Source organism: Brassica oleracea, chromosome C7 (assembly GCF_000695525.1).
Source record: "Brassica oleracea var. oleracea cultivar TO1000 chromosome C7, BOL, whole genome shotgun sequence".
Lineage (NCBI taxonomy): Eukaryota > Viridiplantae > Streptophyta > Magnoliopsida > Brassicales > Brassicaceae > Brassica > Brassica oleracea.
Genome location: NC_027754.1, coordinates 48,201,273 through 48,223,507, shown reverse-complemented (window position 1 = coordinate 48,223,507; position 22,235 = coordinate 48,201,273). Strand labels below are relative to the sequence as shown.

The following is a 22,235-nucleotide window of genomic DNA, read 5'->3' as shown; positions in this document are numbered from 1 at the left end:
GGACGCGAGCTGTCTGATGCTGTCGCGAACGAGGAAGAGGTCGCATGCTGGAGCTGCTCTTGGGTCGCGAACGTCTGAGCTAGGATCAAGAACGCCTTGGGCTGAAGCTGATCGGGGACGAGCTGGAACAGATGCGGGAAGAAGAGACGCGATCGGGTTTTAGGGTTCGTCGGATCGCCGATTAGGGTTAGGGTTTTAGGGTTTTTCGATTTGGGTATTAGCTTAGGGATTTAGAGCATCGTGCTGATAACGTGTTATAAAAGTAATGGAAAAGACTATCTTTATTCATAACATAGAGGTTCCTTATATAGGAGATTACACCGTCATAGATAAATGGAAAGATTACAAATCATAATCTCTTGGTTATGAGTCATCCACAATCTGGTTCATAACAATAGTTCATTTTTCTATGCAATATTTTTGGCAATTCCATTAGTAGTGTACTTTACATATACGTGAATGGTAAGATTTGCAACTAGAATACTAATATCAACGTTTAAAAGAGATTACCAAAAAACGAGTGAACAATAGGGCGGATGAGTTTTTAATTTTCTTTTGGTCAACTAAAAGTAGGGGTGGACAAAAAAACCGAACCGAACCGAGTTAAACCGATTCAAATCGAACCAAAGTCTATTTCAAACGATTCAGTCGAATATTTTCTCAACTCGAATGGTTCGGTTCGGTTCGGTTTTAAACTGAACCGAACCGAAAAACCGATGTGTTTTTGTAATTATTTAAATTAAAAATATTAGTAATACCAATATACTAAAATTCTATTACTAAACCACATATTTTCCATTTTTTATTGATTAACATATATTCTTCTAACCTAATATGTAATCATAAAAATATTTGCTTTAAAATATGTCATTCATTGGATGCTTTTTAATTTTAATGATGTTGTTTTTTACTTTAGTTAACTTTCATTTGTTTTAATTCTTATATATACTCTTTGTGACTTTTTAAAGGTTTTTGTTTGAATTTTATATTGAATTTAGTTTACATAATTTATGTTATAAAACATAATTTCTCAAGAAGAATCTAACTAAACTGATCCAAAAAATAAACCGAATCGAATACAAACCGAACCAAACACAAACCGAACCAAACTAACTATGGTTTATTTCAGTTGAAAAAATACTAAAACCGAACTAATCTAACCGAACCGAACCCGAACCGAGAAAATAACCGAAGTGCCCACCCCTAACTATAGGGCATAAGAATTAAGAATAGTAGAATACTAATATCAACGTTTAAAATAATAGATTAAAAAATCTATATTATTGTATAGGGCCACGAAATTGGTGGAGGCGATCCTGCTAGTACGGTCTTTAAACTTGGCTTCAGGCTTCTTTATCCCAATGGGCGGTTGTGTGTTACCTTAAGTGGCTTTACAAAATATCTTCACTGAAATTGTATGTACCTCTCGCCGATTTAGCTGGTTTAAAATTTGTTTCTACGACTAAACCGACTTGATTCAACGATTTGTCCAAGGTTCATGACTAACTAGGCCACCGAATTTTTTGAACCAACTAATAACACTAATGAAAAAGCGAGAGAACAAACAAGGTCACAAGGCAGAGAGATTAATAATACAAGAGTTCTTCATCAGTCCCAATATGATCTCTCTATCAAAACCAAACCAAAGAGATAAACAGGAATTTTATTGAGAGCCATCATGATACGTCTCGTCTCCTCTTCACTTCTTCTCATCCTCACCTTTGCTACTACTCTCTTCCTCCTCGTTACGCTGCAAATTTTAACATATTACATTATCACAGAAATCTTTGTTTTATCGACCGACGAAAGATGTTCAAACCAATGTAAGACGCACCTTTGATTCGTCTGGCAGAGACGCTAGCAGCGCTTGAACCGCTGGATCATTTGGATCCACCCCTGGAAGCTGTGTTCACAAACTATTAGGACCAATCCACTTTTCTCTTACATTTTGTTTGTAAAAATCTTGACTTTATCAAAGTAACGGTTACCGATGAGAGAACAGATGATATGAAAGCTTGATCTCCTAAGAGGTTTCCAGCACCCATAGCTTCATTTGACTCCTCCCCACTCATTGACATTTGAAGAGCTGCACAAGGTTCATCACAAATATAAGGATCACCCAAATGAACCGAATCAATCTTCCGAACGATCCATTTACAAGCCACAAATATGATTTTACCACACAAGTCTACTCACCTAAAGCCAAGTCCTGGTCCTCATCCGCCGCTTCTGACATGTTTACATCACCTGCGGACATAGCAATTGCCTGATTTAGCAATGCGTTGTCCTCATCCTGCCACAATTTTTTTGATAACAAAAGAAGTGTATGATAAACAATGTGCCTAAATAAATAATAGTGCTTTACAGAGAAGGCAAGGCACACGAAAAGGCTAAACATCTAACCATTGGTTCAGCGTTCTTCTCAGTTGTCCTAGCAACCGTCTCCTGCGAAGAAGCAGAAGCAGAAGCTGAAGCCCCATCTTGGTGTTTCTGACCTGCCTCATCAGCTGCCTTCTTAGCAGCAGCCTCTTGCCTTGCTCTCTCCTCCTCCATGGAGACCCGAAGGGCGAGAGCAAGCTCTGGATCGATATTTGGATCAACACCAAAGTCAAAGTCACCACCGGCAGCAGCTGCAGCAGAAACATACCCACTTGCACCCTCATCACCAGTGAATACAGGTGTGCTGCAAGCAAATTTAAGAGTTACAGATCAGGAAGATAATTCCACTAGTAAAACCATGATAACAACACTTGTCAACTCTACATAAAAACAACTATATCAAAACAAAGACCTAAAGCAAACCACAATGTTTGAAGTCGAGGCAAGGAAGAGGGGTACCTGAGGAGGACATCGGAGAGAGGATTGGCAGCAGAAGGAACATGTACAATGTGGCTACCATCGTTGTTATTGACAGCAGAAAGGAGGGCATCCAGTTTCAGAGGCTTTTCGGCATCGTCATCTTCACCAAAATTGACAATGTCAAGAGAGACACTATTCTTTTTGAGCCTTTTGCCAACAACCTCCAAGGCCTTCTTTTCATACTTGATTGGGCTAAAAAAAAATGCAGAAGCACAACACAAAGATGAGAAAACTATTATATACTATGCACAAAGACAAGAAAGAGAGTACCTTCCAGCGAAAACAATAATCCGTTGGCGTTGATTCTTGTTTTGGCGATGCTTAAGAGCAAGCTGAGCAATCTGGATGGCTGCCGTTAAGTTAATCTCTCCTCCAACATCGAGGCCTAAAAATAACAAATTGATTCCTTGTAGAAAAGCAACCAAACCAACTTCCAATGGCTTTGATACATACCGTGCATACAGGCGAGAATCTTGCCAAGATCAGAGGTAGGCGTCGTCAAAACTCTAACTCCTTTCCCTGCCATTGTCAAGATCCCCACCGTGTTCTCTGGATTCGACTGCAATTGCGAAACGAAAGATCCCCACCCCCAAATCACATCCAATAGCACAATCTAAACAAACCCTAATCGAATCCAGCGTTTAATATTACCTGGGTTTTGGCACCGCAGAGAAGATTGACAGCTTCGGTTTGAGCTTGTAACCTAGAGGGTGAGTAATCTCCGTTTCTCATCCACTCGGAGTTGTCGATGCATATCATTGTCGCCTACGCACCAAATCAAAACATTCAAACACAGTGATCTAAGTAAGAATCAAACAAGGAGATCAACGAACGAAGAAATCCAAATCACCTCCAGAACCATCGTGAGAAGCTTTTTTTTCTTCTTCAAATTGTGTCGTAGAGAGAAAGTCAGGAGGCACACTTCTTAGATTTGGACCCGACCCGACCGATAAGCACTAAATACCCCCTTCCTTCCTTTTCTAACTTCATTTATACAAATAATTGTGGGTTTGAGGCCTGTATTTACGGGCCGAATAGGCTTTAGGTAGATTGCTTAGTTTCAAAAGTAAATACAATCATCTCTCTGCAACACCCATTTCATTTAAGCCCATATCACACCCGCGGTAGATTAAGAAATGATATGATTAGGCCTGGCCTGGACCCAGAACCTGAAAATAATCCACCCGAAACCGAACCAAAAATTTACAAGTACTTTTTTTAGGTTTAATTTTTTTTTATCCGAAAAGAACCAATCCGAATCCGAAAATTTCTAAGTAGCTATTGTGGAAGGAACCGGTCTGAACCTCCCGAACGTCCACGCCTAGATATAGATATGATAATGTCTAGCGTCAATAACAAATGAAATTCGTAATGTAAAATCAGATTTATTGCAAGATGTTCAATATTTTTAAAGCTCTTTATTTATGGTAGTAGGTAATTAGGGTGACGAGTTTCTCTCTAGCAATCCAAAAGACTGCCATGAGAACACACACCAAGCTTATATGATGATGACTACACATACAAACGAGACACCAAACATATATAACATAGGACAAGGACGCTGACGCTACTTATAATGAGGGATGGATGAGAGATCATCTAAGAGAGCTGTCCACAATCGGCGATAACCACCGGCTTCGACGGCTTTCCAGACGACGATCCCACCTTCTCGATCGCCTTCACCACGTCTAACCCTTCCACCACCTGCCCGAACACCACGTGCTTACCGTCAAGCCAATCTGTTTTTACGGTGCAGATGAAGAACTGAGATCCGTTGGTGTTAGCTCCGGCGTTCGCCATGGAAAGGTTACCGGGACCGGTGTGCTTCCTCTCAAAGTTCTCGTCCTCGAACTTATCACCGTAGATGGACTCACCTCCTGTCCCGTTCCCGGCGGTGAAATCACCTCCCTGGCACATGAAATTGGGGATCACTCGGTGGAAGGAGGATCCCTTGAAGTGAAGGGGTTTTCCCTTACGCCCCACTCCCTTCTCTCCAGTGCACAGAGCTCTGAAATTCTCAGCCGTCTTCGGAGTCTTATCCGTATACAACTCCATCACGATCCTTCCCGCTGCCTGGCCGTTGATGCTTATGTCGAAGAAAACCTTTGGGAACGCCATTGTCTATTAGATCAAAAACGCAAGCTTTGTGGATGAATCAGCGACGAGGTCCTGATTTATAGTGGGAGAGTGGCCACGAGATTGATACACGTGGAAAGATCTCAACAGCTGCTAAAGACTTAACCGTGGTTAAGTTACACATCACGAGAATTTAAAACCAGAAAGATGGATAACAATGATTTATCAAAAGCTGAGCATATAGAATAAGAAGAAGGATTATTCGGGAGTGCACTTTCTGTGGTCTATAATGAGAGCACCAATCAAAAGAATTTGTTGAGAGGTAAAAGCGAATAAAAAATGAATGCAACAGCGTTACGTGACGAACGGCCCAAAATGAGTGGTCAGCATGAGCCCAACATTAAAGTTTATACATGCATAGCATCTAATATCTTGACTTACATATGGTCAATGCTCCAATAATACAGTCACACTGAAGAACAAACAAGTCTCCATGTTAAAAAAAAAATCTCTTACCTATAGCAATCCAGGATACAGAAACACAGCTATTTTCTTCAGTGAATCCATAGACGGTTCCAAGTACGCATGCGCTTCTGCAGCTGCTCATTAGAAATAAGCATATGTTAAAAAACACCAGCCATTTTTCTACACCTTGCTACTAAATTGATCGTGCATTTCTAAAAATCAATTGATTGTTACCACCTTTCACTAGCTTTTTGAAGTCTTTTGAGAAGTTATCCACACGGCCAAAGACTTGATGGATCCTGCAAACCTGAACTACACAGAGTTCCAAATATAACGACTTCTCTGTTATTTGGAGCAACAGGAGGCACAGCTTCTTGACTTCATTAGGAACCTCTTTGTAATTATCACAAAGCTCAGCGACAATCGCTGTGGCTTGGTCCTGCATTTTAAAATACAATATTGTAGTACTAGTCGTAGAAAAAAAGGGTTAAAACAAGGGTAAAAACAGAAACACCGTGCTTGTCCTCTGAGTTATCATACCTGTAGACCGTGCAAAATCTCCGGCTCTGGAAGCTCAGGGAAATGAGCAAGATCTACATATCCCACTTCATCTGCCCGTTTAACTACACCTTCTGCTTGTAAACATAAAAAATTCAACAAGAGAGAAGCCACTCTATAAATCTGTACCGCAACCGAGTCTGTAAAGTGTGACTGAGGAACAGATCCAGGTTGCTCTGTCGTTTGTCCCCTAACAACTAGAGCAGTCGAGATTGATACAGCACCGAGCTTGGGTTTCCCGACACAGACTAACGGTGCTAGAGCAAACCATCCGTGCTTGCTGTTGATAACCGACTGTCTTTTGCAGGAATCAAACTCTTCTTTCACCACTGGAGGGCATAACAGATGAGATGTTATGATATGAGACTCTCTCAGGCGTTGACCGCCTTTGCTGATAAAGGCCAAGAGATGTATAGTCATTTCTCTTAATGGAGAATCCATCTCCTTCATAATCTTAACCCATGATCTCCAATGGCTTGCTAATGCACACATCAGAAGGAGAGTATGCTCGGTTTCTCTCAGATAAGCAAGGGATGTCCATGTCCGTTGAGTTCTTGCTCTCACTTTTTCACGATCATCAGAAGGGAAATCCGGCGCAGACAGATAATAAGAGATCAGGTAACCTTTCTCTGAGAAAAAGTAAGATATTACACTCTCCACGATATCCGCACCCACAGAAACGGATCCTAGAGAATTAACAATCGCCGTAACCACAGCTAAACCGAGTCCCCATATATGCTGCGGTTTTTCTTTCTTATCTAGCAGCCCGCCCTTTTCATCGTCAGATACCAAAGTAGATATTCCATCTGGCAAGTCAATGAACAAAGCTCTTAGAGTCGAGAAAAATCCGGAATTAAGAAGCATCTGAGCACCGTCATGAACTTGAGCAATAGTTAAGAAAAACTTCATTACTGCTGAAACGGATGCCGAGGATTTCTTATCCTGAAGCTGCAGTATAACATGCTGCAAGCGGAGATGACTCTGTATAATTGGGAACCATGTCTCTGGCGTCAAAAAATCTCTGAGAATCAAGTCTACCGTGGTCAGGCAGAGAGTCAAGTACTCGGGATTCCCCATGAAGTTGCAGAGAAGGGGTAATAATCCAATTGTCGCATCAGATATTTCTGCAAGATCTCTGGCTGCCATATGTCCCATCTCACTTGAGTTTGAGCTGTCTGAACCAGAACCCACAACCAGAAGCAGCACCTCAAGCAGGAGGTTTACCGTCTTCTTTAATATAGCATTTGAATGCCTCAAACTACCGAGGATTTTAAGGCCAGGCCCAACATTTCTCAGGACAAGTGCACAAACAGATGATGGCAGATTTTTCTTTCCGGATTTCAAAAGGCGGGATAGCAAGTCTGCTTGTGCTGTGAGTATATCGAACACAATCTTGGGGGCGTCCCAGAGAGAGGCAAGTGAATCAACCCTGGAGGAGAATTTTTCGCACACTTCATCAATGCTTGAAAGAGTGACCCGAGCAGGGACTTTCCTTTCTACAGCCACACTGTCTTCAAGAGACTGCACAAAAGGTGTAGGGTTTATAAGTTTCTAAAGCATGAATTAAGACATGCAACTTTTCTAGGGTCTACTGCGTTTGGTTTAGTTATCAACTAATATGTTAAATGGAAGGACAATCCAAAGCCATGAATGTACATGGGACAAGTCATATTAAAGAAAGGGTCGCAGCATCGCTATTTAGAACAAAGAAACTTACATTATCCTCGTAAAGAATCAAGACGGATATCAGTGCATGCAAAGCAGAGACCTGCGAAGTTGAGATTAAAACCATCGAGTTTGCTCTCTGCATGTAACTCAGCATTTCCTCTGTCGTTGCTTTAGATGTCTTCCACTCGGAAAAATCCCAAATAGCAGTACCTAATTCTGTTCGTATGTGCTGAATGTCAAACAAAATATTGTCCCCCAAAGCCATATTTTTGTCTATATCAGTACTCTGTTTGTATTTCTCCCAAAATCCCGACTCAACTAGAAACTGGAAAAGCTCTTTGAATGGACCAGTTGGGATATCACGACCCTCAAGTTTCCCTTGCAGATGACAGTATAGGTCGCTGAGAATCATAGGCATCAGCTCCTTCCCTCCACTAGCAATAGAACCCAAAAGATGATAAGTAAGAACGTGATAATATAATAACAGGAGAACGAATGATTAAATATCACGAGGAGTAGCATGGTTCCCCTCGTAGAATTGTTAAATTTAGTAACAACGTATAAAACAATTCTTACCTATAACCAAGCTTTGAATATTGTGCTAACAACTCAGAAAAAGCAGGTTGGGCACAAAGCTGTCAACAGATTGTTACACAAGAGAATCCGATTAGACAAGGCCTTCAAAATTATGTCGAAGAGACCAACAATATAATTTGACTCAAAAGAGAGGAACATACCATTTCTGAAATGACTTTGATCTTCCCAACTAAAGACATAGACAATGCTCCTGCGCCAGATGTTTCCAGTTTCACAATCAAATGCACAATAAGTAAAACGGCGGCAACCTATCAATGCAGAAATGAGTAACTTAGAATCACTATTTCTGAAAGGTGGAGCACCTAAACGAACGCTGCGAAGTGTGACAAAACTCTACCTACTGTTGTTGTGCTCTACAAGTAAAGGATATGCCAGAAAGAAGACGAACCTTTGATTGTACGTTTATTTCAATTTCACCATCTAAAGATGAAACTGACTGGATAAGGCCATCTAAAACAGACGCATCACACCATTTTGAAAAGATATCATACGGATCTGAAGCAGCTGTCAGAGATAATTTGGATGGTGAGACAGCGTTATTTGTCTTCTCTTTCTGCTCCAACCATGATTTTTTAAGTGACTCCGCAAACAACAATTTCTTGTTCAAAAACATGTTGCACGCCAGAATTTCCAAAACAGAAGACTGACACTGATATTTCACATACAACTTAGAGATTTCTTCCTTGCCTAATCTTCCAACTGACGAATCCTTTAGCTTAGACACCTGGGATATGATGTTGGAAAATTCCTGCCACAACCTTTTTGACGCCTTAAATGGTTCCAACAAATTCGCGTATTGGCCAGCCTCTTGCCAAAGGGTTTTGAGAAAACCAAGTAAACTCAGTAATATATCCGGGTATCTGGAGTACGGGAGACCATCAGCATAAGTATGTCAGGAATACATGTATCTTATAGAAACTCGGTGTAACTAGATAACAGATTGAAATATATTTCATCCTTTAACGTACCTATTGACAAAATCAGTTGCTCTCTCAACATGCTGTAGGATAATGTGCAATAATCGAGATTTACAAGCCAATTCAGGACCTGAGGAAGTCTCTTTGTCTGACTGTTTTAATTTACCAGCATCTGAGTCTTCGCTTGAATCAAATAGGGCAACTAAAAGAGCAGGCTGAAAAGAAAGAAACTCAGTATGATGACACAAACAGAGATTTAAATAACCCCTAAGGCTTTTAACAAGAAAATCAAGAATTGGAAGTAACCTGATATCTTGCCGCAACAGTTAGTAGTTTCATCGTGGCAATGACTAGATCTTCATTTGGTTCCGATGGATCAAGTATGATCTGGCTAACCGAAGTTCTTAAATCTGTGATCTAAAAAAAGCTAGAAATTGATCTATATGTATATACAGCAGAACATAGCAACATACCAAATGAACGAAATAACAGAGAGATGTAATTCTAACCTGTTTATCGTCTAGACCAAAGCCTGCTTTGCTTATTATATAGATTTGTGATGATTCTGCCATGGCATATAACTTTGAAAGCACTTTAGCAGCACAAATTTGGATAGTCTGCAGGAAACATTTGATATTTAGACATGTAATTGAGCAAAGTATCAACTTCTGCGAATTTGGATGAAGTTCATACAGGATTCCGGAAGTAAGATATCAACGATGTGATAGCTGCCACGACTGGGATTGGTTTAGATGTAGACGACAGCATAGTTTGATGAAACACGGGAAGACCAGAATCTGTACTCTGCAACAATTAATAGCAAAATATCAACTTCCACAATGCCTGGAAGGGAACAAGTATAACCAACCACATACATTTCAGTGAAAAAAAATACATTCCAAAAACTATAGTTGACCGAAGCAAAATTCAATGTATATGAGTTAAATTTGCAAAACTAAAATCGGAAGAGTTTACTCAAGATCACCTTGAAGAAATCTTTAGAGCGTACTTGTAAAGTAAACAGTTGCAATTGTCTGTTATAGGATGTACTTGTAAAGGTTTTAACAAGCCTAGAGACGAGACAACACTTTTACCTGAGAAGATTGGGAGAGCGTGATGTCTAAAACATCCAAAACAGAGACTATCGAAAGTTGCCATCCTTCAATCTCTGCTGGTTCAATAAAACGGTGTACACGAAGGTTCTGTCGCAATGAAGCAGAAAAGGAAATCAATTAAAGCATCTTAGACTAGAACTGTAGAAAAAAAGTCTAATCCAGAGCATATCCAAACCTCTAAAGTATGTGCAGTCGTACAAATGATTCGGAAGAGAGCGTTGTGAACAGAGGCATCGTTAAGCAAGATATCAAGGAGAACATCCTTCAGCTTGGCGGAGAATTTACTGAATCTGAGACACGTTTTCATCACTTCAATGACCTGGAGTACCCGACCCAAAAAATAGAGAAGATATCATAAGAAATTAGCTAGGGAGCCATTGACTACAATAATATGCCCGGTAGGTAGTAGAAGAGAGGGGCGGGTAATTAGCAAGATACCTTTAGTGTCACATTCCAACGCATATGCCCATGATTGTATTTCCAACACTCATGACTAACAAGAACATACTGCAACGAGAAAACAATTAGAGCAAGTACTACGTCATTCTCCACTCCTCCCTCCACAAGCTGCATGGTGAATTCCAGAACTGCAATATACAGAAACAAATAACGTTAAGTAATAACGGCGACAGTTTAAATAAACAGAGAACCGAGACACTCATGCAGATAACACATCCAACAATATTCTACGACAAACTTGCCTGATAGGACCAATGGGCAGCTTGTATCATTCTTCTCGCAATCAATCAAGATCATTTTTGCCAGTTTCCCGGAGAGCGACCAAGATCCACTTTTTTATGTACAACAACAGGAAGAGCAAAATGTTGTCATACCATCAGAAATTAGAATGCAGCCAGAGAACTCACAACATTATGGAGTAAAAAAAGTAAATTCATCCATCTACGCCTAGTTTCTATGGAGAGGGTAACACTCAGGAAAAAAAAAACTAGTACTTTTCAATAGTGAGCCTCTTATAAATTAAATAAGTATGGTAAACTTCCATGGGTACGGCCTATAACTGGGTACATTTGAAAAATCAACAAAATTATAAAATAGGACATTGTATGTGATATTTGTGGTCCAACCTCAAAGAAATATTGTATCCACTGTCTGGGACGCCTGGCCCTGAAGTCATGTCAAATATATTTGCCTTTAAAACCATGGGAGCAACATTTGATGGGGAACTGTTCAAAGAGAAAATCAAGTTAGCTAGCAAAGTTCCCATAGAGCTTATACCAAATTCTAACGAACATTATATGACAAGATGCTGTACATGACGGTTAATAGTAAGGCAGATATTTGATAAAAAGGCATATTGGAGTTTTTTGATAACCAAGACAAGTAATTACCATCGCAACAGCTTAGCTAAGATATCAATAGCCATTGCCATCATAGCTGCACCGCTAGAGTCAAAAGTCAAGCTTCTGACTGAATTGCAAATTATGTCAACCACTCTGTAAAAATCACAGAGAGCACCCTCTTTTAAAGCATCCAAAGAACATAGCGTATTAGGAAAGAAATAAAATGCAAGTACTTCACCTCACATCACTTTCCAGCTTCTCATTCATGTAAGATTCATTAACATGAAAGAAGTGACTGATATTCAGGAAGGAGAAACATACGGCCTGACATCAATTAATAAAACATGGTCATGGTCAGAGAAGAAAAAACAAGGACGCATATCTTTTGATAGATAAACATACAGCCATAGGGCCTTTGATTTAAATTTTAAGAAAATGCTCCGAGAAGAATTGATTCAAAGCAAGATAAGGCCACAGTCTATGTCATGGTGTACAAATACTAAAGCAATCCATACTTCATAAACCTCGATTAAAGAAAATAGGATGGAGCAATGCAGTTACCTTGTTAAATGTTACCATTCGACGAACCAGCTCGAGAATCACAAAAGCTTCACGATTGTTACCAGTGTAGAGTACATTGGCCAAATGGATGATCAACAGTGTAGCGCCGGAGAGTGAATACTTGGAAAAGAAAATATATTTCATGAATCAATATTTCTCAAAATAAACCATTTAATAGCACTAACAACAAAAAATAGAGAACACTGGAGAATTTGTCTTTGAGATATCATTTACCTCCCACCGCACAAGGCCAGTGTTTTCATTGATTACTCTCAAAATCCGCCCACGAGTATTCCTGGGAATAACTAAACCTTCAAGACCTGGAATTTGCAACGGCTGGGAAGTTTCAACAAGCTGGGAAGCACCATCTACTACAGAGTCACTAGTAATATCAAATAAGGTTGATATCCCGACTGATTTATCCAGAAAGTTGTATCTGCACAGAGAAAGCATAGCAGATTACAGCAGGATGATGGTTGGAAACCGTAAATAAGAAAGTCTTTTGTGAGCCAACAAGGGAAGCTTAGATTATGTGTACAGAGTATCCTGCCTTTATGCAGAACATTGCTTTCGTCCAAAAAGAAAAGTTCCAGAAAAAGTACATAGGTGCACATAGTATATTGTCAGATTACTACTTACACACATTCAGCAGGCCAACTTCCTTCACTCAGGGACGACAAGAGACGAATGAATTCAACACTTCTGAACGGGAATTCACTCTCCAAATCAAAAAGAAGACACCGGATAGGGCCATCAACAGAACTTTTTCGATCCCAAAACTGACTACAGAGGGACTCCTGAAAAATGAAGGCACACGATAAGCATTTATGGATGGGTACCATAGAGGAAAACTTTAAGATAACATGCAGAAACGATACCTCTCCTTGATAAACCTTGCAAAGGATTTCCAGTATTAACTCCAGATTGGCATCTTCCAGCTGCCAGAATGTTGAGATGAGTAAGATTCTGAAACAGTCTACAAATATATGGTTCAGTATCCACAGTGATGGAGTTATACCTGAATATTGATCTCATAAGACGCAATAAATGCTGAAATAAAAGTCCTCAAGACACTACGAAAACCAGAGATTGGGCCCTGAAAAAGGTTTAAAATAGTGATGAATCAGCACAGGGAACGATGACATGAACAAAGTTTGAAGAGGCTAAGTAACATAAAACATTATTTGAAATATAAATAAATGCCGAAAAGGAAAAATGCCAATGACAAGAAAAGTAGAAAGCACACTAAGCCACGCTCGGTAACTGAAATTTAATATCTTAACTTACATCGAAATCATTTAACACATTACTTTGCAGAACGTCAAGGAAATAGCTCAAAGATGCTGCCTCAAAAGCTTGATGAACATAGCTCACGTGATCTATCTCCTGGTTGTGAAGAAAAATTAATTATATACATGAACTACGTGTGTCCTCTGAATGGAAAATGGAACTTTCTCACTTTCATACCATCAGGAAAGGAATTTCCTCCTTCCCAGGAAGTGATGAAATAAGACACAGAAATACTGCCCATGCAAGGACTAGAGGTCCTGCTTCTTTTACTTCGAGAGTGTTGAGGCTAGAGATTGTTGCATCCATCTCTTGGACATCAATAATGGAAAAAACACAAGGGCCAGACCTTATAAGAAAAATATAAACTTTAGGCCATATCGACAGATATTCAGGGGAAAGTAGGATAAGGGAAATCGCTGGTTATGTATCATGTTTGAAGAAAGTTAGCTTTCTCGTGCAGTGTTCATCAAGAGTTAGTTAAACAAACCTGAAAGGCAATCCGTCATGAACCATTTGTAACAAATTCTCCATATCCAGCGTGTCGATAAGAATCATCAACAACTGAATTTTTACACGGCATGCAGAAAGTTGTGCTTCAGCAGACACCGCCAGCTTCCAAAAGCTATAGGAGCCCAAAAGAATTCCCTGTAGCACAGCACTTATGAGTTAACAAGGTTGGTTACTGAAAGCGGCCTTGACCATGTGGCAAATGAAACAAGATACCTTGTATAAGGAACACAGAGTTCTCCATCTTTCTCCATTACAAGTGTGAAATGATTCATGGTAAAGAAGGAAAAGAGTATCCAACACCAAATTGTCCTCAATCAGTGTCTCCTCCGCCCACAAAGTAAATAGATTGACATCCTACAAAAGTTTTTGTTTGTAAATAAAATCTCATTTGGACCGGCAGTGGTAATTGGGATAACAGAATTAGAGCCCAAAATCAGTAGAATCCAAATAATAAGCTTGAATCAGATGTTAAGAAGGGGAAGCACTCTGAAGACATACCATGTGCTGTGGAAAAGAAGAGGAGAAAAGGTTGTCAAGAACTGATGATTGTTGTTTTTCAAGCCCATCCGAGATAAGCTTAACAGCTGCGTCCCTAATAGTACTTTCCTCTCTTGATGTATATACTGTACAAATGCCAGAATCAGTAATGACCATATTTGTTAGGAAATATGAAACTAGGAAAGATCTTGCATTCCTGCGGAAGAACTTACAAGCATGGGTGAGAATACGCTTTGTACACTTGAGTAGGCACTGGCGCTCGATGTAATACTGAAGCAAAATCTTCAAAAAAATAGAATTGGAACAGAAGGAAAGCAAAGGTGTTAGCAAGAAAGATGAAGATATAAGGGGGGTGCAATCCTAACAGCTTACAAAATGATAAGTTTGAAAAGGAAGTAGTAGTAGTAGTAAGGTGGTAACCATGTCAACGAGATCTTGAGATACAGAGTCAGTTGTTCCATATTCCTGCTCCGTACATCTTTCCACGAGGATGTATGATTGGATTTCATCTAGATTCTGTCACAGTAATTCGAAATTTTAAGCACAAAATATGAAGCGAATGAGATGTATAATTTTCGTAGGAGCTAACCAGATGAGAGCTGATTCGAAGCGCTTTTTGTTTGAGGTGGGGCTTAATCACCAAACGGTGCTCCTTGATCTTGACTACATCCGAATCCAAAGCGTCTTTTGATTTCCCACTCGGTGGTTTGAACATGGACAGAGTGTTAACGAACCACGCGTGGTTTTCCTCCAACTTCTCCGCCTGAATTTGAGATATCAAACCAATTTAGCACACAAAGAATCGCATACACGAAGGGGGGAAGGAAGAGAGATGTTTTACGATGGGCTGTGGAAGTTCATCAGAGAGAGATGCATTCTCGAGCGAGCTCAGAAGAGATCCAAACGAATCCCACCATAGGGACGGATCGACCGATTTAGGGTTCGCCATTGAGACAAACACCACTCCGCCAGCCTGCTTAGAGAGAGAGAGGGGCGGAGAGAATAAGTTGAACAATTGAGATTTTTAGATTTTCGTTTTTTTCTTTTTCTTTTTCGCGCTTTTCAGACGTTGTTTTGTGAGAAATTAAAATAAAATATCACACACTTTGGGCCCTGAATTATATCACTATAAAGGCCTAAACCCCCATTTGAATGTTTTCCTAGAAACCCATATACAGTTTTTTTTCTTGTTATGGATTTTTATATCCTAAAAATATTACAACCATACATATATTTTCAAAATTAAGTAAATTTTTATAGTTTCACTTTTCTTCCTAGCTTAAGATCATTCATTCAAAATCTAAACGTTTCAATTGCCATTATCCAAAACGTAAAATTGTAAATTTATATTATTCTCGAACAACAAAAAATGCGAAATTACAAATGCATGCTACTTCATCTTTTAAAAACCACTCATTTGATTTCGCTTGATACTATTTCAAAATAATTAAAATTCTATTTATATGTATTGAGTTTCGAATAACTACACTGATGATCCTTAAGCTGATCATCTTCATCGTCACATAATAAAAGAGAAAGGAATCATTACCATATTATTGTTGGAACACATGTATAACTCGAGAGAAAGTTAACAAAGATGAAATAGATAAAAAAATACAAAATATTAAACATGCAAGATAATACTGGAAAAGAAAAACACGTAGATTACATATGAATGAATATACGCATTAATATCTCAAGGGTGTGTCGGTAACGGAGGCCATTTGCCGAACTTGGGGTGGTGAATGTATTTAGGAGGAAGAGGAGGAATCTTTGGAAGTGTTGGAAGTGGTGGACATGCATGATGCATGGCTTCTTCGGAATCACCACCGGCGGCACGTAGATTGGTACCGGTGGAGGACACGGCTTCTTCGGGATCACCGGTGGTATATAGATTGGTGGACGCTCTATCTTTGGCGGCGGCTTGTAGTCTTGTAGATTGGAACCGGTGGTGGAAGCTCGATCTTTGGCGGTTTGGGCGGGCACGGCTTCTTTGGTGGCTTGTAGATTGGTACCGGTGGTGGTAGGACAATCTTTGGTGGTGGCTTGTGGACTGGAACCGGCGATGGATCAACTTTCTTCGGCGGCTTGGTCGGACATGGCTTCTTGGGGATTGGTGGTGGCTTGTGTACCGGGACCGAAGGAGGGTGCTCAACTTTTGGGGGCGGCTTGTAAACAGGAACTGGGGGTGGATGCATCTTTGGTGGTTTAGGAGGACAAGGCTTCTTAGGAACCGGTGGCGGAAGCTCAACCTTAATTTGGCGGTGGGTGGTGAACTGGGACAGGTGGAGGAAGTTCCACCTTTGGAGGTGGCTCGTGAACCGGAACCGGAGGTGGGCAAGGTTTCTTGAACTTAGGAAAGGGTGGAAGTTCGAAAGGTGGAGGTAAAGGGAAAGGATGCTCAGACCCCTTAAAAGGAGGGAACTTAGGCATAGGCCAAAAGAATTTTGAAACACAAAGTTCAGGTGAAAATTTCATATTCTGTTTGAGACCTAAAACGTGTTTGTCTCCGGATTTGTATAGAAACACACTCTTGGTGGATTCAAGGCCGTTGTGAGCCGGACAAAGCGTTCCCGCCGCGCTGTGAAGTTGAGCATAACACTCCTCCTTTAAAGCTCCGTCGTCAGAGACAATGTCATGATGAGGAGAAATTTTCAGACCGAACTTTCCTTCCTCGTCAATGTTTCCGGAACCTTCCGTAACGAAATGGCCTTTATTCACCTTACACTCAATCGTCACTCGTAGTCCTTTAACAAGTAATAACCACACATTTATCAGATAACCACACAAAAGAAACTGGATAGATATTATATAAAAAAGGTATTATTAATGTGGCCACCTGAGAATGCATGGGGTTTTGATATTATTTTTGCTAGGTGAAATGCATAAATATGTGAACTGTATATGGTTCCACATTGATTGAGCAATCATAAACTGTTTTATGTATAGTATATATATAAAAATAAGGGGAAAAGATCAAACTAAATTGTTTTATAAATTTGAGACGTATGCAAGAAAACATCCTTATTTAAATAAAAAAATGCAAGAAAACATTCAGATCAGGCTGGATGTTGACATATTCCGAGTAAACAAATAGCGTACATAGTTTATATTAAAAAAAAACTCACAGATATGTCATATGTTACAGTAGAAAGTAAATACACAAAGGTTGATGAAGTCTTTGCTCAAAAAAAAAAGAAAGAAAGGTTGATGAAGTCCAAATCAATTATACGCATGGTTTGATATGAGGTGAACAAGTAGTATCAGTGTTAAAGCACCCACAACAACAAATCCTTAACAACAATTTTTGGAATATTTTATTATTATTTTTTTCGTCCGAATTTTTTTTTAAAAAAAAAAGATTGGCCAATCGCGGGCTTCCACGCGGCGGTGTAGCCCACGCACAGTGAAGAGGCTGTCAGAAAAGAGATCCGTAAATTGGAACTTCAGAAGACAATTATGGCACAGATTCTTAAATATTTGGACCCATGTATTATTATAATAATTTGTTGTTAATGATTTGTTGTTAAGGATTTGTTGTCGTGGGTGATCTTACGCTAAACAAAAGTAAAACAATCTCATTTGATAACACTTGTGAATTGGTTTCTGACAATCAATGATGGATGTCGCTATGCGTGCAACAAATCCACTGCCCACGTCGAAGCTAACCTTATAATGACCATGCATGAGACTTGACTCGAAACAAAAAAAAATTAGAGTCAATCGGTTGAAAACCCTAAACAAATGAAAATACCTATGATTTGACTCATTTGTCTCTATGGAAAAAGGTATAACATTGTGGGATTTAGGGTGTTTGGTTAATTAGGATAAAAGTGTAGTGTACGGGGTGCAATTTCCCATAATGACCAAACTCAAGCATGTAAATAGGTTTCACAATCCATGGGAACTCTCGTTCACGAATGTACGATCAGAAGTATGGGCCTAAAGTTAGCGATGATGGGCCTATAGTCATGGATTCAGTGAGGGTCCATCAGTATTTAAGGATAAGAAACTTGAAAGCAAAAAGTCAACGAAAAGCAGACTTTTTTTAATAATACACAAGACAAGACGGAAGTAGAGAAAGGAAAAAAGAGAGAGAGAATGAAGGGGGGCACGAAAAGTCCGATCCAGGCGGTGTGGTCATGGGTGAGGAGGCAACCACCGAAGGTGAAGGCTTTTCTGGCGGTGGTCTCAGGCATGGCGGCTTTGGTTCTGCTGAGATTCATAGTCCACGATCACGACAATCTCTTCGTAGCCGCGGAAGCTGTTCACTCAATCGGGATCTGTGTTCTCATCTACAAACTCATGAAAGAAAAGACCTGCGCCGGTAAGATTTTAGGGGTTTTGAAGTAGCTAAGCTTTTGTAGAAACAAACATCATTTGTGAGCTTAGCAATACCAAAAGTGTATTTACCTTTTTGTCTGTGCAGGATTGTCACTGAAATCTCAGGAGCTTACGGCGATCTTTCTAGCAGTTAGGCTGTATTGTAGCTTTGTAATGGAATATGATATACACACCATCCTCGATCTGGCTACTCTTGGAACAACTCTCTGGGTTATTTTTATGATCCGTTTTAAGTTAAGGGCTAGTTTCATGGAGGACAAAGACAACTTTGCTCTCTATTATGTGGTAACTACGTCTGTTTCTTTTTTTTTTTTTTCTAATAAGATTTTTTCTTGTCAGTTACTGAAACTCTTTCTCTTTCTTTTTTTAAAAAAAATTGGTTGTAGCTTGTGCCGTGTGTTGTGTTAGCTGTGTTGATCCATCCATCGACCTCTCACAACATATTAAACAGGATTTCGTGGGCTTTGTGTGTGTACCTTGAAGCTGTTTCTGTGCTGCCTCAGCTGCGCGTGATGCAGAACACCAAGGTCATTTCACTATCGAAATTTTGACAACTGAGTTATTAGACGTATATTTGTTTTACTCTCTAATCTCTGCATCATCTTATATTCTGTTGTTGTTGTTTCAGATTGTTGAACCATTCACAGCGCATTATGTCTTTGCACTTGGAGTAGCAAGGTTCCTTAGCTGTGCACACTGGGTTTTACAGGTTAGTTTTCAATCATCATCCCGATTTAAGAGAATATAGCAGTCCTTTTGTACATATTTGGTTTCTTTCTGTTTTAAAAAAATGTTGAAAAACAAGGTTGTGGACACGAGGGGAAGATTGCTGGTGGCATTGGGATATGGATTGTGGCCATCGATGGTTCTCATCTCTGAGATTGTTCAAACTTTCATTCTTGCTGATTTCTGTTACTACTACGTCAAAAGGTATGCCCACCGTACCACTTTTATAAAAGTTATTTTACGTCTATATTTGTATAAACCTGAAAGAGTTTATTTGAATCACGTGGCAGTGTATTCGGAGGGCAGCTTGTTCTCCGGCTTCCGTCTGGAGTAGTATAAGTTTTAAAAAAGAAAGATAGAAAATACTCCAATGATGATGTAAGGTCCGATGAGCTTGCCTAAGTCAGGAAAGGCTGCTCTATTTTCTCTTTACCCTCCTCCGGTCTGAAGTGACTCGGTAACGAATTAATTTTACTGTGTTGTATATTTTTGACTATTAAAGTTGGTTTCAACGTCTTTCTTGATGCTTGTTTCCTTTGACACTGTAATGGTGATTAAGAATTAAAAAGCAAGCAAATAGCGAACCTAAAAGATGGCCTAATTGATACGAAATGATGTTGGAACACAAGGCAAAGAATCAATGACAGTTTGTTAAAAAGACAAGTAGATATGATAGTTAAAGGTCTGATAGGGTTTTCCCGTTGATGAAGTTGATCACTTTAGTGGCAGTTTCCTCAAGAGCAAGTTCTGCAAGAATTCTTCTGCCGTGGGTTTATCCCCGTCGATCAGATCGGTCACTGCTTTTAAAAACATTACTGGTACTTTCAGAAGCTCCAGAGCCACGAGAGATGATGAGTGATTCATCTTGTGTAGACATATCCAAGGAGTCACCAGTAGATAACCTGTGCCAATCTGATAAAAAAAACAAACAGCAGGTTTGAGGTTATAATATTAAATAAACCTTGAGATTGAGGTCCTTGAGGAGATTGGGGGTTGAAAAGGCCTGACGAAGACCAACTCCATACAGATCAAACATCTAAAAAGAGATGCACAATGCGAGATCAAAATGGGGGGAAAAAGAATCAGTAGAGAGATTAAAAAAAAAAGGAAGGTAAGAAAGGAAACTAACAGGGATAGGTATTCTACGATGGTGGAAGAGAAGATGAGAGGCAAGGAAAACATCGCCAATGTTGGCTCCTTAAAGCTTAAAGGCACCGCAGGTACGGGCATTGATGAGAATGTCAGGGAACAGTTCCAACACAATCAACCCCTGGAAGCGAGAGAGACTAGTCTTCCTTAATTGACATACATATAAACAAACAAAAAGTGCATTCATTTTTCCTAGAGTTCATTTGGTGAAAAACCAAAGAAAGCTACCATAGATACTAAAAATCAATTGGGGATGTGATGATTGAAAAGAGGGACAGCTTGCCTTGAGAAGGATTCCTTGCCGGGGCAGACAACATAGATACGAAGATGTTTATGAAAACCTTGATAGACAACCCATGGGAGTCCTTTCCCACCAACACCAAGCCTGCACGACAAGAATAATATTAGGATCAACGATGATGACAGACTTTTGTTGCTTTGAAGTTAAATCCGAGGGAGAGAAAGGACTTATTAACTCACGGAGGAGAATCAGAGAGTCCGAACTTGTTGACCAAAGGTTGAGCCTCCGCTTGCATCGCTTCACAACCCAAACAAGACAAGGAAGATGATGAAATTTGATCCATAATCAAGGAAGGAAGGTCGGTCGAGTGTAGATAAAAGAGTAAAGTACCGATGACGAAGACGACCGTGGAGATAGGTCGACGAAGACTCTTCTCCAATTCGATGTCAGTCGCTTCATCTCCATCACTACCCATTTACCTTCCTCTCTCTCTGTCTCGTTATGCGTTTTGATTCTTCTCAGAAAGCCGCCTCCCTCTACTAAAAGAGACGGCCAGCAAGCGAATACGATACGATACGATTGTTATTCCAATCCCTTTTGGGTCCTCTCTCTTGCGTGTTACCACGGACCTTGTACCAAATACATACTCCTGTCTCTGTGCTTGCTACCTAATGACATTAATCTTAGCAAATTTTACCATTAATTTAAAAACTAGGATCGACCTTCAACTTATATAAAAACCACTTGAATCTCTTTCATTTTCCAAACCTTTAATCCTTCCTTTCAGCTCAAATACATTTCTATTAGGGCAAATCTCCAAAATAGCACCTTTCTAAGTTTATATCACAAAAATAGCATTCAAAAACTAAAATGAACAAAATAGCACATTTTTAAGTTTATCCTTTGAAAATTTTAATTTTTTTATTTTTCAAAATTTGAAATCTTGTCCCCAAAACCTCATTTCTCAACTCTAAACCCTAAACCCTAAACCCTAAACCCCACCCTTTAACTCTAAACCTTAAGTTTGTGACTTTTGATAAAACATTAAATGTTATTTTTGTGACTTTTGACCTTGAGTGCTAGTTTGAAAACATAAACTTAATTTAGTGCTATTTTTGTCTTTTTCTCTTTATATAATGTCCACACCCATTCTAGCTAACGTCAGTTTCTCTCCTTCAAGCTAATTACTTTTTTTCTTAAACTCGCGGTTGTAGTTCTTCTACACCCAAACCTTTTGCATTACCATAACATATAACATATTTCTGGCTAGTCGCATGATCGTATCCAACTAAAACTCTTTGTTTTTTTTTTTTTTTTTCGTTTTTGCCATTGATCTGCATGTGAATGAACATGATAAATG

General features: G+C 39.5%; 5 protein-coding genes and 1 pseudogene across 7 annotated transcripts; 1 reads left to right on the top strand and 5 right to left on the bottom strand.

The window, feature by feature from the left end:
* Positions 1 to 1,519: 1,519 nt before the first annotated feature.
* On the bottom strand, positions 1,520 to 3,833 carry LOC106301751 (26S proteasome non-ATPase regulatory subunit 4 homolog). Its single transcript, XM_013738219.1, has 10 exons — positions 3,710 to 3,833; positions 3,511 to 3,624; positions 3,313 to 3,418; positions 3,130 to 3,244; positions 2,839 to 3,051; positions 2,404 to 2,683; positions 2,197 to 2,293; positions 1,989 to 2,086; positions 1,835 to 1,903; positions 1,520 to 1,750 (listed from the first exon to the last, which is right to left on the bottom strand). Exons 1-10 carry the CDS (start codon positions 3,719 to 3,721, stop codon positions 1,700 to 1,702), a joined length of 1,155 nt encoding a protein of 384 aa, XP_013593673.1. The 5' UTR covers positions 3,722 to 3,833; the 3' UTR covers positions 1,520 to 1,699.
* A 410-nt stretch (positions 3,834 to 4,243) lies between these two features.
* On the bottom strand, positions 4,244 to 5,149 carry LOC106305761 (peptidyl-prolyl cis-trans isomerase CYP18-3-like). The gene has a single exon (XM_013742133.1). The coding sequence runs from the start codon at positions 4,975 to 4,977 to the stop codon at positions 4,459 to 4,461; it is 519 nt and encodes a 172-aa protein (XP_013597587.1). The 5' UTR covers positions 4,978 to 5,149; the 3' UTR covers positions 4,244 to 4,458.
* Positions 5,150 to 5,294: 145 nt separating this feature from the next.
* LOC106305760 lies at positions 5,295 to 15,470 on the bottom strand. The gene is made up of 32 exons (XM_013742132.1): positions 15,257 to 15,470; positions 15,005 to 15,178; positions 14,836 to 14,931; positions 14,628 to 14,697; positions 14,416 to 14,540; positions 14,131 to 14,271; positions 13,895 to 14,052; positions 13,585 to 13,753; positions 13,405 to 13,503; positions 13,136 to 13,213; positions 12,996 to 13,055; positions 12,757 to 12,914; positions 12,352 to 12,553; positions 12,118 to 12,237; positions 11,795 to 11,880; positions 11,605 to 11,709; positions 11,341 to 11,439; positions 10,957 to 11,045; positions 10,694 to 10,842; positions 10,431 to 10,574; positions 10,235 to 10,342; positions 9,834 to 9,944; positions 9,650 to 9,757; positions 9,447 to 9,557; positions 9,192 to 9,355; positions 8,612 to 9,083; positions 8,364 to 8,471; positions 8,203 to 8,261; positions 7,676 to 8,060; positions 5,941 to 7,479; positions 5,638 to 5,839; positions 5,295 to 5,534 (listed from the first exon to the last, which is right to left on the bottom strand). The coding sequence occupies exons 1-32, from the start codon at positions 15,362 to 15,364 to the stop codon at positions 5,452 to 5,454; spliced, it is 5,880 nt and encodes a 1,959-aa protein (XP_013597586.1). The 5' UTR covers positions 15,365 to 15,470; the 3' UTR covers positions 5,295 to 5,451.
* A 610-nt stretch (positions 15,471 to 16,080) lies between these two features.
* Positions 16,081 to 17,554, bottom strand: LOC106303492 (annotated as a pseudogene).
* A 950-nt stretch (positions 17,555 to 18,504) lies between these two features.
* LOC106301708 (putative ER lumen protein-retaining receptor C28H8.4) lies at positions 18,505 to 20,014 on the top strand. The gene is made up of 6 exons (XM_013738158.1): positions 18,505 to 18,742; positions 18,845 to 19,044; positions 19,146 to 19,286; positions 19,388 to 19,468; positions 19,565 to 19,689; positions 19,776 to 20,014. The coding sequence occupies exons 1-6, from the start codon at positions 18,517 to 18,519 to the stop codon at positions 19,822 to 19,824; spliced, it is 822 nt and encodes a 273-aa protein (XP_013593612.1). The 5' UTR covers positions 18,505 to 18,516; the 3' UTR covers positions 19,825 to 20,014.
* A 69-nt stretch (positions 20,015 to 20,083) lies between these two features.
* LOC106301709 (5'-methylthioadenosine/S-adenosylhomocysteine nucleosidase 1-like) lies at positions 20,084 to 21,581 on the bottom strand. Of its 3 annotated transcripts, none has more exons than XR_001262280.1 (5): positions 21,266 to 21,581; positions 21,115 to 21,172; positions 20,918 to 21,019; positions 20,615 to 20,780; positions 20,084 to 20,521 (listed from the first exon to the last, which is right to left on the bottom strand). XR_001262280.1 is itself a non-coding variant. In XM_013738159.1 (4 exons), the coding sequence occupies exons 1-4, from the start codon at positions 21,348 to 21,350 to the stop codon at positions 20,684 to 20,686; spliced, it is 342 nt and encodes a 113-aa protein (XP_013593613.1). In that variant the 5' UTR covers positions 21,351 to 21,581; the 3' UTR covers positions 20,084 to 20,683. The 3 variants fall into 3 exon arrangements, 1 of the variants encoding a protein (XP_013593613.1); XR_001262281.1 differs by having other exon boundaries at positions 20,084 to 20,397; XM_013738159.1 differs by having other exon boundaries at positions 20,084 to 20,780.
* Positions 21,582 to 22,235: the final 654 nt, after the last annotated feature.

Coding starts and splice junctions, on each gene's coding strand:
- LOC106305761 (XM_013742133.1), bottom strand. CDS start 4,977: ATGGCGTTCCCAAAGGTTTTCTTCGACATAAGCATCAACGGCCAGGCA.
- LOC106301708 (XM_013738158.1), top strand. CDS start 18,517: ATGAAGGGGGGCACGAAAAGTCCGATCCAGGCGGTGTGGTCATGGGTG. Junction 19,045..19,145: donor ACTTTGCTCTCTATTATGTG/GTAACTACGTCT, acceptor AATTGGTTGTAG/CTTGTGCCGTGTGTTGTGTT. Junction 19,287..19,387: donor GCGTGATGCAGAACACCAAG/GTCATTTCACTA, acceptor TTGTTGTTTCAG/ATTGTTGAACCATTCACAGC.
- LOC106301709 (XM_013738159.1), bottom strand. CDS start 21,350: ATGGGTAGTGATGGAGATGAAGCGACTGACATCGAATTGGAGAAGAGT. Junction 21,173..21,265: donor CACGGTCGTCTTCGTCATCG/GTACTTTACTCT, acceptor TGGGTTGTGAAG/CGATGCAAGCGGAGGCTCAA. Junction 21,020..21,114: donor GGACTCTCTGATTCTCCTCC/GTGAGTTAATAA, acceptor CTTGTCGTGCAG/GCTTGGTGTTGGTGGGAAAG.
- LOC106301751 (XM_013738219.1), bottom strand. Junction 3,052..3,129: donor ATTATTGTTTTCGCTGGAAG/GTACTCTCTTTC, acceptor ATTTTTTTTTAG/CCCAATCAAGTATGAAAAGA. Junction 1,904..1,988: donor TATCATCTGTTCTCTCATCG/GTAACCGTTACT, acceptor TTGTGAACACAG/CTTCCAGGGGTGGATCCAAA.
- LOC106305760 (XM_013742132.1), bottom strand. CDS start 15,364: ATGGCGAACCCTAAATCGGTCGATCCGTCCCTATGGTGGGATTCGTTT. Junction 13,214..13,404: donor ATGTGTTAAATGATTTCGAT/GTAAGTTAAGAT, acceptor AACCTTTTTCAG/GGCCCAATCTCTGGTTTTCG. Junction 8,472..8,611: donor AAATAAACGTACAATCAAAG/GTTCGTCTTCTT, acceptor CTGCATTGATAG/GTTGCCGCCGTTTTACTTAT.